The sequence below is a fragment of the Galendromus occidentalis genome, unplaced genomic scaffold (genome assembly GCF_000255335.2).
Source record: "Galendromus occidentalis unplaced genomic scaffold, Mocc_1.1 scf7180000077431, whole genome shotgun sequence".
Taxonomy (NCBI): Eukaryota; Metazoa; Arthropoda; class Arachnida; order Mesostigmata; family Phytoseiidae; genus Galendromus; species Galendromus occidentalis.
Window position 1 is genome coordinate 838917 of NW_003805419.1, and position 17019 is coordinate 855935.

Sequence of the window (17019 nt, forward strand, 5' to 3'; positions counted from 1 at the left end):
CTGATTATTCGGCGGAGCATAGCGCTCCCTTCGGTGCTCAACGTTCCGATCCGGAGCGACTCCGCGAAGGAATCAGGAACTCTATTACAAAGACGCTCTGAATCGCTTATCCTGTAGCCAAAATAAACACCTAGCACACTCTCTGTATATCTCAAGCCCTCGAGAGCATTTAGTCAGAGATAAGGAGAGTGCTTACAAGCTGTAACTACAGACGTCTCTATCGCGAGCAGCACTTAAGGAGGCATTGAATATTCATCTTCGAGTCTGTGAAAGGCATCTCATGCTTACGAAGGCCGGAGTTCGCCCGTCTTGTACCAAATAATTCGTCGATGTCTGGTAGCGACGGAAAAAGCGAAACATTCCCACCGACTCAGGCTTCACGTCATCCGGGAACGGACGGCGTCATCGTGCTCCGACAGATGATATATGGGAGGGATTTCGGTATCGACTCCGAGTTGATACTAATGGTCGACAGGGTTGTACAACGCGGGTCCGAGCTTCAGGACCAAGTCGTGTTTCCGTTCGATACGGCATCAGTTTCAACAATGCTTGAAATACTTAGGTCATCTCCAAGCCCTTTTTGAACCGCCATCGGAGACTCGATACCCGACAGGAAAGGCTCGGTCAATCATACCTCCGGCCGGTCGTGACATTTCGACGTGGTTGTCGTCGATGCCTGAAAGCTCGCAGACACGGAGAACATGAACGAGACTCGGCGAAAACTTTTGCTCTGGAGCCTGGAGCCCCATATCTGAACTCCACACGAATTCGTGTGAACTCCGAACGAGGCAGTGGGCAGAGTCCGACGCACTACTACCCTCGCGCGAGTCCTGCTCGCGGTCGTTTATTTCGTTCGATTCCCGCTCTCCCTGACTTCCGTGCTCAAGGCAAACTGCAGAGTTTGTGTTGACTGTGTCCGAGAAACGCATTCGGAGAGAATCGGAGAAACCGGCCGATGCACATCCAATTCGAAACTCTATCGACATGCTCTCTCGGTCGCGTATCTCTGACATCATACTCATTCCCACCTGATTGAGAAGCTCCGTGGATGCCAGGCACGAAATCCCCCATTGTCATTCGATCGAACACTTCCTCGTCGGTCAAGTCCAAAACACCGGCGAAACCTCAAGAATCTAAGATTCCCTTCTGTCAGTCGTCGCCGGAACACGCTCTCTAGCGCCATCAAGAGCCTGAGAGAAGGCTGCCGGAGAGAAGGAGTTTTACACAGCTGCTTCGAACTTGACTGCGCGCCGACTGTCGCATGCAGAGAAGCACGCTGAGCGCGCAAACAGACATCATTCTACGTGGAATCGTCTTTCTCCGGGAGAACATTTCGCTCAGAGCTAGAAGAGACAACTCGACGGAAGTGGGATCGATTCGCCCGTCGTTCATCCACGACCGTGGAATCGATGCATCCGTAGATTTCTCGTCTGCCTGGGTCCGAAACCCGAATGTCTACCTGCGAAAAGCGCTCCAGCTTCGTCGTAGCCAGGCGTAGGTTCGCAGCGAAGTTTAAAACGACTCGACGCGAGTAGTTCGTTCCACAAAACGTCGGCTTCTCTTCTGGGGTCACTCGATCCATTGGTGAAGTGAATGAGGATGCGCGGGTTTGTCAGGCCTAACTACAAGTATTACCCGATAGGAGAATCGTCAGAATGTTTACTCACGCGGCGTCTCAGCCATGTCAGACGACTGCTGTCCCGATAGTCCGGTGCCGAAGATAACAAAAACTCAAATCGAGTAGCCGGGGAAGAGAGCTGTATAGTCTGCTTCACTCCGGGTCGAAACTCCGGACCGCTGCAGCCGATCCAACTCAGAAGACACTGCTGCCGGGACACTGGAGCGAAAGAGGAGCCGGGGTCCACGTGGGTTGACTGGCGGAGCTGCTCAGACCACGGAGCGTGTCGCTCGCCCAAATGCCTTCACATCTCACGTTCGATTGCTCTCTTCTATTACCAAACTCGAAAAGAGTGCTTCTATTCAGGAATGAGCTCTTTCGTTCTTGAATGTCTTCCTCAAATCGACTCGTTCTTTCAAATTTGAATAAATACGTTCTTCTGGGGAACCGCAAAGAGGAATCTATTAGAAAACGCCACGATCGAGAACCAAGCTCAGGACTTGACTGGTTTACCGTGAATCCTCCGATCGATGGAAATCGGAAGTCACCTCCATAGATCAGCGGACCCATCGAAATTATTCCCCTGGAGGTATTCGGGGTGAGCAGACCGGTCTGTCGCGCGGTCGTCGAGCGACGACGTCAGAGATTCAGACAAGAGTTATCTTGTCGAGACAAGCGGAGATAACACCCGAAAGGTGAATGCCACGACCGGAGTCTCTAAACGACTGTGTGTTGGGAGGAGCGACTTAGCTTAGGTCAGCAACATACTCCTCCCTTTCGTGACTCGTGTTCTAAGATTCGAAAAAAATCACACATCCATGAAGCACGTGATTCGGGAAACAGCACTCCTCGTCCTCAGCTTGGCTTCAGTGAAATTATGCGATCATCTCCTGATTTGGCGACATCCTCCGTATTCTGGTATTCTCGAGGCAGAATCCGACCTTTTGCGGCCTCCAGCCTCGTGCTTGAATAATGAGGGCAATAAATACAAGGAGCCTACCTCTGCGTGGGAGGGGTCGGTTGTCGACTTCAGCGACAAAGGCGTCTTCATTGTGCTCACTTGAGCAGAAACATTGGTCGACGAGAGAGCAGTAATCGATTAAATATTTGCTCATCGTGTCATTTCGAAACTGTAATCGATTTCATATTGTTTCAGCAGCGCAGGAATTCACGTCGATAATTCGTCGTCGTTCATAGCTTAGATCGGGGTCAATTTTCGACGCATAAATTCGGCAAGAATATTCCCTGCGTTTGTCATCGTCCTCTGAGCCGACCGTATCCTGAAGCTTGACATTTGTCACGTCCCCGAGCGACGGTCGAGTCAGGTTTGGATGCACGAGTTTTGACAGTCATAGAATATGCGTGCATTATATTCGATCGGACGGAAGAAGTAAATCTTCACGATTTATTTCTAGGAGAATCGACGACGATTTTCCTATGTCATGGAACATGAGGGAAAACAACTCCACACCACCCTATCAGATAGTCTCCCCTTGAATTCGATCGAGGGACGGAGAAAGGCAATCGATGATTTCTCTGCGAGAGCTGAATTTGTTTTTGAAAGGTGCTGCATGGGGTGAGAGAACTCTCCTTGACTAGTTTCGATGAAAAATGGGCGGGAAGTTCCGGGCGAGCGTTTTAGCGGGGGCAAGCTCCCCGCTTCCACACAATCAGACCGCGAAGGGTTCCAACGGAGATTCTCAGTCGATAGGCCGGTCTCACGGCGTACGTTTGGAGCATGGCAACGAAGGTCCGAATGGAAAAACTCCAGTGGTGGAAGGAAGCGTCAAACGACCTTTCCGGGGATCATGGAGAAATCTGGATTTTCGACTGACGTCATCAAGGAAACCTGGTGAAGAGCTCAATGGTGGGGTGATTGGAAAAATCGATGCGCTTGTTCATGTTCGCGTATTAGACAGACTCTCTTATACATCGAATCAACGGGAGAATGCCGGGGAAAGGCGTTCATCGTCATGAATTCCTGAGCCATGATACGCACATACGCATAGCGACAATGTGTAGACTCCGCGAGTCACACGACACGTCGAATTTATACGGTGCGGTGTATCACGTCGCTCTTTTATCACGGAAGCCATTAAGCGGAGCGTATGAGCCCCCCGGCGTTGTTACTCCGGCAGTGCAGTCCAGGCTCTCCGGGATCGTGAGCCTGATTCCGATATTCGAAGGCTCGAACGGTAGAAGATCACTTCGTAGCGTCTCCTAACATCGCTATGACTCAGACTAGTTCGCCGGTTGCGTCGAGTAGCTTTCTGATACATGGAGTCCCATCCTCCCATCACAGTGCCCCGATTCCGAGCAGGTCCGTTTTCGGATCCAAGGAGACCCCTACAGGTACAAAATATGCCCAGGAATCGCGACTTTCGTTGCGTAGATATCATCAGTATCCGCTCATCGTCGAAATCGCGAACCCTCCCCAGTCGTTCCGAAAGTCATATCCTAAGAGAGAATCCTAGCGTGAACTTCGATACTTTTCAAGTCAATGGTAAGCCCGTTCCCTTCGAACTCGGGAATCCCGTTTTTGTGCCCTGAGAAAATGCTCTGATGTCACACCTTATCCCTCGGAGAACACCTGACAATGCTCTCCGGCGTCGACGACGCGTCTTTCGCGCTTTTTAATATGTCAGCACTGTCATAGGCCGCCGGGAAACTCAGAGGCTATCGCATGAATACGGGAACGCGTGTCTTTTGTCGCGAACAGGCGGCCTGTAAGCCATGGATTGCCCCTACCGATGAGGCGGAGGAAAAATCCCATTCTACGACTTCATTTTCAGCCAGCGAGATCCCTTTATAGCGAAGGGATACTCTGCCTTGTCATCCAACGGTCCGGGACCCTCTCCTCGCTCGACGAGAGGAGGACTTCCGAGTCATTAGTCTTGCATTCCTCCCTTGAGACTTCGCTAGAATGCTGGCCTTCGGTTCCTTATTCCGAGAAATCCGCCGTTGGACCGATACTTTCACCGATGAGGTTCCCGGCGCAAGTCTGGGGCTGACTCGGATTTTTTTCGGTAATTCGGAGAGTTACCGGTGCCCATCGGACTGTTTCCCTAATCCTCGACCGGGGACGATCGCATTAACCGCGAGTGTGGATTCTCTCACAGGTTTACTCATGTTGGCGGACCTGCAGGAGGAACGAGGAATGTCCATCCTGGACGAGCGTTTCGGAGACTCTCTGGAATGCCGTTTTCCATTGTTCGAGTTCTTGAAACCAGCGAGTCTGCCCCTGATGGTCTTGTTGTACCTATGCATGATGTGTGGTGGGTGAAGAAGAACTCCTTTTACGGGGAACCTCGAATCTCGTTCCCCGGTATGACTGTGATTCCCTTCTTGCAGCTCTCGTGTGCGTCGTCCTGGGCTTCGCTTATAAATATTCTCTCTCTGTCTACACTGCCATCTACTGGTACATTTTTCTTGGAGATAAAACTCGCTGGAACAATCACAGTTACCTGTACGGTCTTCTCTCGATCATTCTCCTGACCTCTTCTGCGGATAAATGTCTGTGAGTATCGAGATAGGCCCCACGGAACAATTTCGTGCTGGCGTCTCATGCCTCCTCGTCATTTCCAGGAGTTTGGTTGCACCATCGATCTCAAACACTGTGCCCAGGTGGAATTATCTATTCTTGAGGCTGCAGATATTTCTCGTTTATTTCTACGCCGGCATAAAGAAGTTCGACGCGGACTGGCTGGGGGGCTATTCGATGCGAGGTTTAGGATACCATTGGGTTTGGTCTCCACTAAGGTGAGTCGACTTTCCCCTTGGTGTACCGACGATTTTCCTAAAACAGCCTGCTCTTGCCCTTTTTCGTACTAATGCGAATGTTCATCAACGATACGCCGAAATCCCAGGATTTTCTTCCCGGCTCACCTCATTGAGCATCTAGTCATCCACGTGTCGGGCTTCTTGTTCGATCTCCTCGTGGGCTTCCTGATTCTCTGGGAGCCGCTACGTCCACTGGGTGCCGTCCTCACAGTCGTATTCAATGGATTGAACTCGCGCATGTTCTCTATTGGAATGTTCCCCTACGTCATGATCGCGATGTTGCCGCTCTTTTTCGACTACGATTGGCCGCTGAGGTTGACCCGAAAAATTTCGTCTTCTAAGGAGCGCAGTCTCGGGAGAGAGGAATCTCGGCCCACGAAACGCGTAAGCATGGATCTGGTTTCCTGGAGCCCGTCATCCGTCATAAATGCTTTAGCGTTAGACAAGAGCGTCGCTGCTATCTGAGGTTCGAATTTCTCCCGCAGCGAGTTCCGCTGAAATTGAAAATTTTCGTCGGCGTTTTCATTTCAATTCAAATTAGTTTGCCCTTTTTATCATCGAGATTGTTCCCCGGCTTCGATACGTGGACCGGCGGTCTCTACGGTCACCAATGGAACATGATGGTCCACAACTGGAAGCACGGGCAAATTCAAGTTTCCGTCAGGGACAAACTCAATGGCCACGTGATGTACATCGATCACAAGGTTCGCCCCGGAGAAATGCTCCTGATCCCGGAATTCAAGTCACAACCTAGGTGGGGATGGTCGCTCGTAATTGTTTGAGATTCCAAAGTCAATTTCAAACCCCATCTCAACTTCCACAGAAATTCACAACACGTGGGCGGTGGTTCCAACAAGCGGATATGGTTTGGCAGTTCGCTCGTTGCGCTCAGCGGAGACTCAAGAATGAATTGAATTTGACGGAAATAGAAATTCACGCAGACGTGTGGATGTCGCTCAACTCGAGATTCATGCAGAGGTATGGCCGGAGATACGATCGATGAACTCATTCAATCTCGCATAATCATAAGGAAAGATTGCGCGATTCCTTCCCTGTCTTACCTCAGAATGTTCGATCCACTGGTCGATCTCACTCAAGTCGAATGGAGTCCATTGAAACGCCCGTCCTGGATATTTGAAGTTCGACGCGACTTCGATCACCTCCGACCTATCGTTTTGAGTGCAGCGTCATCGCAAGCGCGTTCAATGGATGCGACTCATGTCGATTTCCTCCTCGACTTCCCCGGTAAATTCTTTGAGCTCCCCTTCGATTATTCTCCCGAGCGAGATCACAATCTCTTACATTAGAGCTAAATTTCAAATGAGACCTTTCTCCTGCTCGCAGGTCTCAATATCACGAACTATGTTCCGACTGATCTCGAAGGCGTCTATCTGACAATGCTAGAGGGAGAATCTTTCCTGAAAATCGGGAATCAAGGGAGACTCCTAACGGCAGGACAACGAGCGATGGTGAGTTCGCAGTCTCGCTTTTCCCTCATGATGGTCTCGCTCTAACTCATCATCAAACTCACTTTGTGATTCATGAACTTGGAGATACCGAGCGACAGGACCCACCACATTTCAAACACCGGAGGTCGTGTTTCATTGATGATGTACACATACCTGAATCGAACAGAGAACATGATCCGCAAACTCCCGACGAAAGACTCGATTGATCCTACCATCAATATCAAGCGTCACATCAATATGTGGATCGATAGGTCAGTGTCAGCACTGCGAGCCGCGGATATTGAATTGAAATCGATTATTGTAAGATGAGACAAAATCGATCTTTCAGTTTCGCTCTGGCGACCTGGACTCTGCACCAGTTAGTATCTGAAACCGCGAGGTTCTTCGCGTAGTCAGACTTGTAATGCTCTGGACTTCTACGGAGCTCGAATAAATAAAGACTGGGACTCTCGCCCCAATATCAGTGGCGTCTCCGTTTTCTGCCACCTTTTCTCTCTTCCACCTATCTGTTGGGCACGTTTCCTCGAGAGAGGCTACGCATCAGTTCTTCTGAGAGGAGGCGAATAGGTGGGTAAGTTGAAACACTTAGGGATCTCCCTCACTGATTTGGATGGACCACGCTTTTGCTGAGACGTGGAACGGTGTTTGGGCTCGAGTCGGACACCTGCAGAATGATTCTATTTCGAGAAACTAATCCCCTACCCGACTCCTAGGGTCTTCGTTCCTAACAAATCCATTAGAGATCGCTTCCCAGGATTTTTCCGCTTCACCCATCTTTATGCTCGATCATTGAAATTCTGCAGATTGTACTTCACGTGCTCAGCGACGATTATATTATAATGATGCTGTACGACAGGACCTAGCCGATCCAATTTTCCATATTCGGCGGGTATGTTCTGAGGAAGATGTCCAATCGGAATTTCGCGGCCTCCCTCAGATCTTTACGGGATGCGTCTGAGGAGCCTGGCTTCCCTCATAACATAGCGCATTCGGAATGAGATTCTAGGAGAGCAATGCTTTGCGGAGGGAAAGCCCGAAACATTGAAATCTGATTCAGGACAGACGGCGGGCCTGGCCTTCTCTTGAATTCCGTGGGGAAATCAGAACCGAAGTCGGTACACACTCCCGGGACATTCGCCTGTCGCAGGAAATGATTTTCGACGACGAGGGATTCCATGAGAGTCTCAAGGATTTTCGACCCAAGCGTATGAGTACAGACGTATCCCCGTCAGCTCAACAACCCAGTCACACTCCAGAATCCTCAGGACCCGGACCATCGATCGGGATACTGCATCCGCGGAAGAATTCGGAACGCAGTTTGAGTGCACGAGCTGTACAATGCTCAGAGGGGAAATTCAAGTCCAAGAGCTCGACCGGTGAATCAGATGTTCGATCTTGAGCGTCCGGCGGACACGATCGGTTCACCTGCCTGCTGAACGATGGTCAACACGCTGCGGAAATTGTACGCCCGGGATTTTCCATAAAGCTGTGAGAGATCCTCAATGACGACATTCGCCTATTATTATCCGATGTCCAGATTCGTGCGGGAATTCCACCTCCTTTCTCAAGTTCCCAACTCATAAGTCACAACAAACTCGTTACCTGGAAAACGATTCCGACAGCCTTGTCCCTTCTGGGAGTAGACGGAGCGCTCCCAAACTCGCGATTTACGTTTCAAGGTCGTATTCCGTCCCGAGAGCAACGATTAAAATCGGACGTCGTTGATGACGACTGTTTCGGAGCTCTGCCTCTGAGGAAGCAGCTCGGAATCGCCTTCGGGGACAAGGGGTACGTCGGATGCTTTCAGGTCCGAAAAGACCTTGTTTGTCCCGAGCTTTTGAATATGATAATCGTGTACAGAGCTTAGTGACTCCGACTCATCGATTTATTTTCTCCAACGTCCACCCTATGAAGGCATCATCTGGGGTTCGCACCACAATGAACACTATGATATGAACATAAATGCATGGTCAAGGGCAATAGTAAGTATTTTATTACGAGACTCGACTATAAGATCCTCGTACCCCGGTTTCGGAGATTTTTCACTACTATGGGAGCAAAGAATCCTGGCTCGGGGCTAAGATGTCATTTGAAGATCATAAGGGAATCGCACTTCTCTTGCGCGATATATATTACACGATGCCACGAGAGATGTTCGTCTCTAGTCTCGATGTCTGGTTTCGAGGTTCTTGCGAACACTTTTGTCCTCCTTTCCGCGAAAATTCGGAGGGAAGAGAATCATATGTTCGGAATGGCGTCGAAGTCGAAAGCGTCGTCGTCCATGGTTTCCTCCTTCTTGACTTTCTTGTAGGTCTTCACGACTGTTTTCTCGATCTTATTGTCTTGGGATTGCAGCTGAGACGTTCCCTGGAGAACCTTGACGCTTTCCTCGTAGTACTGATTTGGATGCACGATCGTTGTGTTGAGAACAACTCTCGATCGACACTCGAACACCTGCGAAGCCTTGGTTTTTAGAGAGGAATGCTTCGAGGATTTGTCATCCATCCTGGCGAATTCGATCTCAACTCACCTTCGTACACGCTGCCTGGTAATTCGAATTTTTCACATCGCTCATAACATCGTTGATGACGCCGGCCGTGACATTGTAGCTACGCAGACGAACTTTCAACGCATCGGGATCCAGTACTTTGTAGGGGCATCCGTGGCATTCCACGCCCGATGGATTGTGGAGGTTCACAATTTTCATACAGTTATACGGTCGGTAATCGGCGCGCTTGCCTTCTTTTCCGTACGAGTGACGAATTGCGTAGGCGTATTCTTTATTGAATTTATCAGGACCGATTGATTTCGCGAATTCTTGACCGAAGAACTTCAATGAATCGTCCATGGACAGACCAATGCCCTTCAGGAAGAGCGTATAGGCGAGTCGCCCGGTGTGTTTCAAATGGTGCTTTCCGCGCAGATTGTCATGCATCATCGACATGCACAGAGGGAAGGCGTCCTTCGAGAGTTGATCCAGGTCCGCAGGGCTGACTGAGCCTTCTTCGCGGAAAGTGCGCTCCGCCTGGATTTGTCGACGAGCCAGGAGCTTCATCAAAGGCGCAACCTAGGATATCGAAAAGCGACATGAGTTGCTGGGGAAATGGATTCGATCAGTGCCTCGCGCTCATCGGTCACGGGATTCGCATATGAGACGACTTCGCTCACCTGATCGTCCTTCAGGTATATGCTCGAACAGGTCGATAGTTTAGTGAGGACGCGGGATAGATAGGACCGGAACTCCGCTACCACTATGCTCCTCGTGTCCTCGGGTAGGAGGTAAGCCATTCCCTTATTCACGTAGACCCTACGCTTCGCGACCATATCCGGGACCATGGAAAAATGTACTTTGTGGAGACAAGAGGAAGCGATCACCTGGAGAGCAACGCGTGTAGTCTCCCCGAAAGTGGCCTCGCGGAGAAGGGAATTGCGAAAAGATCGCTCGCGTAGCTCAGGATGGGCTTACCGCTACGCTGGTTTGGGGACGAGCAGCTGCCACCGAAGCCATCACGCGAAGTTTCTCATCGTCACTGACCGCGTCGAACGTGAGGTTCCAATCCTCTTGGAATGCCTGAACCATTTCTGTGGATTCGCGCTCTAGGCGGAACCGGAAAAGCTCCGTCTCCCACTGCAGAAACCATCTCCGAAGTTCTTCGCTTTGACAGTAAGCTAATCGGAGGGTGAAGTGCGAAATAAGATCCATCTGTAATCGATCATGAGACATTATACTACCAGACACATCGCGGTGCGGATTCTCGACCGAGGTAAGGGCTGCGGCGCTGAATCAGGGACAACACTTTTGACGACCAAAAGGAAAAGAGTATAGGGGTCGGATCCACTCACTCGTTTGGTTTCGCGTCTATCATCTGCCCGCTTCTGCGCTTTCTCGACTTCCACCGTGATATCAACCCAATGCCTCAGGCTTTTCGACGTCAGACTCGCGAGAAGCTTGTCCTGGTACTCGTTGTCCTTCCGAGAAATCCTGGAGCTCAGCTCCTCAATGCACTGAAGAATCTGCAAGCGCTTGTAGGCAGCGTCGTAGAAGTATTCGATATCACAGAAGTCGGGTAAGATGTCTGAAAGAGAAATTCATTCAATCTCCTTCGACATGAGGACCATCACACACTAGTCGAAGCTGACACTCACGTCACCGAGACATAGCTCGATTAGTTCGACGAGCGGAACATACCCCTCGAGTCCTCGTACATGTCCAACAATGTTATTCTCTCCATGTTGGATCGATTCCGGGCCACCCCGGAACCATTCTTCTTCTTACTGAAGTCCATCTTCGTTTCGTTCTCTGGGGCAACCGCTCCTTAGGACACCGTAAAACTTCCGAGCGCTGCGCGCTCACTCCGGACATGGGCTCCTTTGGCGCCAGAAAAAGCTAAACAGAATGCCGCTAAATGCTGAACGTCCCTCATGAGTCCGCTGCCGCTCCGACCCCCTATCTCTACCACCGGCCGGCGGACGGAGAGCAGCGCCCACAGCTGACATCATTTCGTCTCGAGTGGAAGAGCGCCGCCAAGGGAAGCAAGACAGGTCTGTTTCTGCTCCTATCGTGGGCTCTGACATCGTCGGATATCCCTCCCTGGTGTTGGTGACCATCAAGAGCATCACGGTGTGAATTTCGAAAGCAGCGGTTGCATGTAATACTCTTGCGGAAGCAATTCTGCCCATAAAGACGTTCGAATCGAGAGGCTGATGAGATTCCCGTGATCGTGCGCTGGTCATCCTCGTTCAACCATCTCTGATCCTGCTCTGGAGACTTGACTTCCTCTCTGAGTAGCCCAGCGGCTCGAACCCCCGGTCAGGAGACAATGGAAGCGGCCGAGCATCCGGAGGTGAATTTCTTGTCGGAGAAAGTCTTCAAAATTGTCAAACAAATGGAGGCCTTGGCTGAAGATATTCTCGCCGATAGACAGAAAATGATCGAGCTGGATAAAAGGAGACAGAAGAATCGTGAAGCTCTGAGAGCACTCAAGAAACTCGAGGCCGGGAAGACAGAAGCCTCGAGAACATGGTGTGTTCACGGCAGCAGTTTCGTGCGCACCGACACTCGTGTAGCCGAAGCAGCTATCTCAGCCGAGCAGTCTGAAATCGAGAACGAGATAGAAACCGTTCGAAAACGGATGAAGAAGACGATGCAGGAGCTCAGCTCACTCGAAGGTCGTAAAGGAATCGAACACTTCGATCTAAAACCCCTCAACAGAGACGAAAAAGACGCCCTTTATAAAATAATAGGAGCATCATAGTCGCCTTTTGATAATGATAAATTATTATTCACGAATAAATGTTTGTACAGATCGTGGTTAAGTTATCATTGTTATGTTGGTGCCGCTTCGAGTCCATGCTCACCGTTTCCCTCGCCTACTGAGAGATCATTCTCGGTTCGAGCGGCGAGGGACGGACCGAGTTTTCCATGGGACTCACATTCTGTTCCCGCCGCCGCTAGACGCAGACGTGTTTTACAGGGCCATAACCATGATGCGTGGAATCCTCGTCAAAGCTTTGGGCGATCCGCATGTGATGAAAATGGCGGAGATTCCCATTCCCAAAATCTCCCCGAACGAAGTGAGTTCCTCATGCCAGCCCCCGATAATTTCGAGAAGTGAGCCCCGGGTCGTTTCCCTTGTCCCAGTTGTTAATCAGCGGCTCTCTCTCTTGCTGGCCATCGCTCTTCGTGGTTTGCGGGTCCGACTTTCATTGAAGTTCTCTCATTAGGTTCTGGTTCGCGTCGACTACGCCGGGGTCAATCCTGTGGACACCTACGTACGAGCAGGCACGTTCGGTCGCTCGCCACCCCTACCCTACACTCCCGGAAAAGACGGAGCCGGCACCGTAGAGCGAGTCGGGGCCAAAGTCAGGCACGTCGCCGTGAGTTCATCTGAATCACCTGCCGCACACACCGACCGTGAGGAGGAGTCTAGAGAAGGGAATTCCGGTGTGAATAATATCAACGTCAATAATTCTGGATTTCAGCCCGGAGACAAAGTCTTCTTCTGTTCGATGTTCAGTGACGGAGGTCACGGGTCCTATGCCGAGTTGGCGGTAGCCGAGGAGAATGAAGTCTGGCCTCTGCCGGGAGGAGACTCGAGCTTAGGCGCTGCGCTAGGAACACCCTACTTGACGGCCTACAGAGCTCTCATAACTAAGTGTGTTTGATATGGCTCGGGCTCAATTAGCACGTCCCAAGAGCTATGGTTTCCCCTCCAACAAGTGCTAGGCTCGAGCTAAACTCGGAAAATTCCAGGGGCAGATGTACCAAGGGCGAAACCGTGTTGGTACATGGAGGCAGCGGAGCCGTCGGTCAAGCCTGCGTTCAAATCGCGAAGAACGAAGGGTTGCGGGTGATCGCCACCGCGGGGAGTGCTGAAGGCCTCGACATTTTACGTGAGCTCGGCGCCGATCTCGTTCTGGACCACAAATTGTCGGACGACAGGAAAATCGCTGAGTTGAAGGAGAGAGCTCCCTCCGGATTGGACATCATTGTCGAGATGCGAGCGGATCTGAATCTAGGGACTGACTGTCAAGTTATTGGCAAGAAGGGCAGGATTTTGGTGAGCTCCGCCCGTACTGTATCTCGTGCCGCATCACAAGCAATCAATTCATAGAGCTCTGTTCTGCCTTTCGGAAGCGGAGTTTCAGGACGTGCTTGCCGGCTAATTTCAGGTCGTGGGAAATCGCGGTAGTACTACACTCGACGCACGATTCTTGATGTTTCCCGAAGCGTCCATCTCAGGGGTGGCTATTCTAGCGGCGACAAAGGTAGGCCCGAGTCAGGGACGTGAGATGTTACCTCCCGATCTCGGGAGGTCGGTGGAAACTTCCGGCCTCCGGGAATCCACGGGTCCTGCAACACGGCAATCTTATGAAGCCCGAATCCAATTCCGCAGGATGAGTTCAGAGATGCGAGCAAGTATGTCAGCGATGGAGTGAGGGAAGGGTGGGCTCGTCCGAACATATCGAAGATCTACTCCCTGGAGTCAGCACCCCAAGCTCACATCGATATAATAGAGAGTAGAGGTGGAGCCACTGGGAAATTATTGCTCGATGTCGCCGCCTCTTTGAAAAATGGATGAGAAGGAATAAAGAGTAAGGCCCCCTAGAAGGGCGTTTCTGCTTGACGTGTCGAAAGCCTTTGATGTCGATAGATGGCGCTGCGGTAGAAGGTTAGAAGATTCCCCAAGATTCCCAAACCGCGATTTATCCGTCTAGAGCACGGATTCGTTCCTGGCCGCTTTCCGGGCAGCCCCTTCCCGCTGAGAATGTCGTCTGCTACGGCGCCACATTTTTGTCGGGAGAGAGGCAGGTGTGTCAGACTTGAATTTTCGGCGGGCCACATGCGAGCGCCGCAGGTGCCCGCGGGTACAAATAAAAGTTCGCGCTCGTATAAGAGGAGAATATATGCTCATCGACCATTGTAAAATGCTTTTCGATACTCAGGGGGATAGAGGGAAAACTCGTTTGTTCGGTCTCACATGGGGGGATTCATTCCACCGATCTCATTCGACTTTCCAGCACTCATTCGAAATGCTCAGCTCCGAGTATGTGGGGAAATGATGGCGGACCACGAAAAAAGGGTTTGCGGTGCCGATAGTTTTCTGGAGGAGTTTGCGCTGCCGCAAGGTCGCTCGGCCAAGGGATCTAGCAAGCGCCTGATGATGGAGATCCACAGAGTCGGCTTGGCGGATGTCGAGCTCCTCCCGGGTGTAGTAGAGGTTGTTGGTCGGCACCATGACGGTGACCTCCCCGGTGGCCCACACCCGGACGAGGTAGTACTTGTCCGCGGCCTGAGTGGCGTAGACCTTGGGGTGGAAGTACCCTGCCAAGGCCTCCCTTGAGGCCCGGAACGCCGCGACGTTTGCCTTCTTCGTCGACCACCTCACGGTCGAGTTCCAGAACGCCTTCATGGCCTCCCGGTTCTCGGACTGCTCGGGCTCGTCCAGCGCCAGCTGGGAGGCGAATTGGGTCTTCGACAGCTCCTTGACCGTGAGGTGGTCCTGGGCCTGCATTGCCTTCCAGAAGTAGGCGCAGAGCCCCGGGACCGTGTTCGGCAAGTGGATGAGCGCGAAGTTGATCCCCGGCTTCTCCAGGGACACCCAGGTGACCATCTTCGACTGTATGAAGGTGTAGGCCTCCTGGACGCACGGCAGGTCCCGGAGCTTGTCGGGCAGGGAGCCTGATGACCCTCCGAAGGGGCACTGCTGGATCGGAGCTTTCCGGTGGCCCAACTGATGAATCTGTCCAGAGAAGATGAGGGAGGGGCTGCGTCAGGCGTGAATACGCAAAGTAGATATGAGAGATTTTCAACCGATGAAATGTAGGTATTCACGGGAGTGTTCATACCTTTCATCAGTCGAGTCACAACAAGCGGAGTAGGAGCGCCAGGGTACAATAGACAGGTCAGCGGCACGAGACTCAAAATCAGTCCGACGGAAGTTGATGACCGAGGCGTCTAATGTCGACCAGAACGGCATCCTAGATGATAGTATGACGTCAAGACGAATCGCGAGGTGATCGCTCACCACGGGGGAGGGCTGCACCTCGACCAGGTCAATCAGATAGAGCCGAGTTGGTGACATGGTACGCTCGTAGAATTGGTCAGCACTCCCACTCGGGAAAAGTACGCAGAGATTACTCGGCACTCGGCACAGATCGGGTGAATCGACTAGTATGTCTACAGCGATGATCTCAGAATCCGGATCACTGGCGAAGGGAGCAACGACGGGATGTAAGCACGGTTTGACAAGTACGCAAACACCACCTCCATGCGCAATCCGGTCTTTGCGGAAAACCTCGAACCGTCCATCACCGGATAGCTCACAGTCACTGAGAGCCTCGGACGCCCAGGTACCACAGTTAGGCAAAGTATCGAGGTCATTCTGGAGAGTTAGTGACTGGGTACCTGGGTGTGGAGCTACCAGACTTAGAATCAAGGACTGGAGGCGTGAGATCTCGTGTCTGAGTGAGGAAATCTGTTCAATTCCGGAACGCAAATACTGGATTCCCTTAGTGAAGATCTCGAGCAGGGAGCTTGTCCATTTTGCTTCTGTTAGCAGCTGCTTCGGGATCGTCGATTCGCTCTATGAATCCATAAGCGAATTCTTTGCGATTGACCACAAGTCGAAGGTCTGTGAATTGCCTGCATTCACAAAGGGCCGGAACTTGCCGAGCTCTTCATCACGGAAATGGGAAGACGGAGGTTCGGAGAGGATTCCTGGCCCATTGGCGCGCCGTGGGAAGCCCTCGGAATCACTTTTTCCTTATTGAAGAAGTAAGGTGAAAATGAGTGTTTTTTGAGACAGCAAAATTGTCGAGGAGAGACCTCGGAAATCGGTATCTGCGTCAAAGAATAAGTCATCGACTAGTTTATAACGAGTCCAGACTCACATTCGACGTTCTAATCCCGTAAACTTCGATTAGACTCGTCGCCATGCGAGAACAACGATGCAATGAGAAAACTAGACGGCCCGAGTGGAAAAGTTTCTCCTTAGAGAGGGTCTCGTCTTACTGACTAAGATTCTCGCCGGCGGAAAGGCATGTTTTTTTGAAGTTCCCAGCAATCCTATTACACGATGCATCAATGTTTTCCGCGATTCTAGAATTTGAGTTTCTGCCGCCCAAAATCGGGTTTGGCCCCACTGTGCGGCGACCAAAATCGAATCCGGAAAGCTTAACGCAAACCCTAACGGGCACCCTAGAGAAACCTTCACGGAAATCCTAAAGGCAACAAGTACGTCCCTTTCAAGCCGCATTTTTCCACGGCCTGCACTCATTGGCAAGCTCTCTAGGAAGGTATCCTCTCATATTCGAGAGTCGAGAGGCCGCGAATTCCGCCATGTGGGCATTGAAATCCCCGCCTATCATGACTGATGAGTTCAAAGCCATTCTCTTGTTGAGCATTTCTCTCAGATTTTGGAAGATTTCAACAATCTCCTTTATGTTTTCATGACGGATTTACATGCTAACCATTATGTAGTCTCTGCCGTCGATTTTCAGAGCATGGGCTACGAAGTAGTCATATTTATCTGTCCATAGGTTCTCTCCTAGTCCCTCTGGGACTAGAATTCCCACATATTCTCTGGCTCTCCTGCATTTTAGTCCCTCCTTGTTTGATCCTACATAGTACATAGAACCCATTGAGTTTGG

At 51.2% G+C, this 17019-nt stretch overlaps 5 protein-coding genes across 5 annotated transcripts in view; 3 read left to right on the top strand and 2 right to left on the bottom strand.

The window, feature by feature from the left end:
* Positions 1-1781, bottom strand: part of LOC100907567 (long-chain-fatty-acid--CoA ligase 5) — a 5329-nt gene extending 3548 nt beyond the window's left edge. Inside the window, exon 1 of the mRNA XM_003742762.2 lies at positions 1668-1781. Coding sequence (XP_003742810.1) covers positions 1668-1683 — 16 coding nt within the window. The 5' untranslated portion in view covers positions 1684-1781. The remainder of the gene's footprint in view (positions 1-1667) is intronic.
* A 2760-nt stretch (positions 1782-4541) lies between these two features.
* Positions 4542-5381, top strand: GC (gamma-glutamyl carboxylase). Its single transcript, XM_029111312.1, has 4 exons — positions 4542-4617; positions 4738-4893; positions 4970-5135; positions 5204-5381. The coding sequence occupies exons 1-4, from the start codon at positions 4542-4544 to the stop codon at positions 5379-5381; spliced, it is 576 nt and encodes a 191-aa protein (XP_028967145.1).
* Positions 5382-5515: 134 nt separating this feature from the next.
* Positions 5516-11269, bottom strand: Prim2 (DNA primase subunit 2). The gene is made up of 7 exons (XM_003742807.2): positions 11057-11269; positions 10711-10943; positions 10334-10570; positions 10036-10242; positions 9398-9934; positions 9157-9321; positions 5516-5575 (listed from the first exon to the last, which is right to left on the bottom strand). The coding sequence occupies exons 1-7, from the start codon at positions 11151-11153 to the stop codon at positions 5516-5518; spliced, it is 1536 nt and encodes a 511-aa protein (XP_003742855.2). The 5' UTR covers positions 11154-11269.
* Positions 11270-11396: 127 nt separating this feature from the next.
* Pdrg1 (Pdrg1 prefoldin-like subunit) lies at positions 11397-12167 on the top strand. The gene has a single exon (XM_003742808.2). It carries the CDS (start codon positions 11688-11690, stop codon positions 12120-12122), a length of 435 nt encoding a protein of 144 aa, XP_003742856.1. The 5' UTR covers positions 11397-11687; the 3' UTR covers positions 12123-12167.
* Positions 12168-12348: 181 nt separating this feature from the next.
* LOC100902786 (quinone oxidoreductase) lies at positions 12349-13949 on the top strand. The gene is made up of 6 exons (XM_003742809.2): positions 12349-12441; positions 12592-12744; positions 12850-13022; positions 13121-13427; positions 13540-13635; positions 13764-13949. The coding sequence occupies exons 1-6, from the start codon at positions 12352-12354 to the stop codon at positions 13947-13949; spliced, it is 1005 nt and encodes a 334-aa protein (XP_003742857.2). The 5' UTR covers positions 12349-12351.
* Positions 13950-17019: the final 3070 nt, after the last annotated feature.

Bases quoted from the DNA above. Each gene is read 5' to 3' on its own strand.
- GC (XM_029111312.1), top strand. From the start codon at position 4,542: ATGCTGGCCTTCGGTTCCTTATTCCGAGAAATCCGCCGTTGGACCGAT. The intron at 4,618-4,737 runs GTCTGGGGCTGA...ATTCTCTCACAG, and splicing joins CGATGAGGTTCCCGGCGCAA to GTTTACTCATGTTGGCGGAC. The intron at 5,136-5,203 runs GTGAGTATCGAG...CGTCATTTCCAG, and splicing joins TCTTCTGCGGATAAATGTCT to GAGTTTGGTTGCACCATCGA.
- Prim2 (XM_003742807.2), bottom strand. From the start codon at position 11,153: ATGGACTTCAGTAAGAAGAAGAATGGTTCCGGGGTGGCCCGGAATCGA. The intron at 10,944-11,056 runs GTATGTTCCGCT...TTTCTCTTTCAG, and splicing joins CATGTACGAGGACTCGAGGG to ACATCTTACCCGACTTCTGT. The intron at 10,243-10,333 runs GTAAGCCCATCC...GTTGCTCTCCAG, and splicing joins GTCCCCAAACCAGCGTAGCG to GTGATCGCTTCCTCTTGTCT.
- Pdrg1 (XM_003742808.2), top strand. From the start codon at position 11,688: ATGGAAGCGGCCGAGCATCCGGAGGTGAATTTCTTGTCGGAGAAAGTC.
- LOC100902786 (XM_003742809.2), top strand. From the start codon at position 12,352: ATGATGCGTGGAATCCTCGTCAAAGCTTTGGGCGATCCGCATGTGATG. The intron at 12,745-12,849 runs GTGAGTTCATCT...TCTGGATTTCAG, and splicing joins CCAAAGTCAGGCACGTCGCC to CCCGGAGACAAAGTCTTCTT. The intron at 13,023-13,120 runs GTGTGTTTGATA...GGAAAATTCCAG, and splicing joins TACAGAGCTCTCATAACTAA to GGGCAGATGTACCAAGGGCG.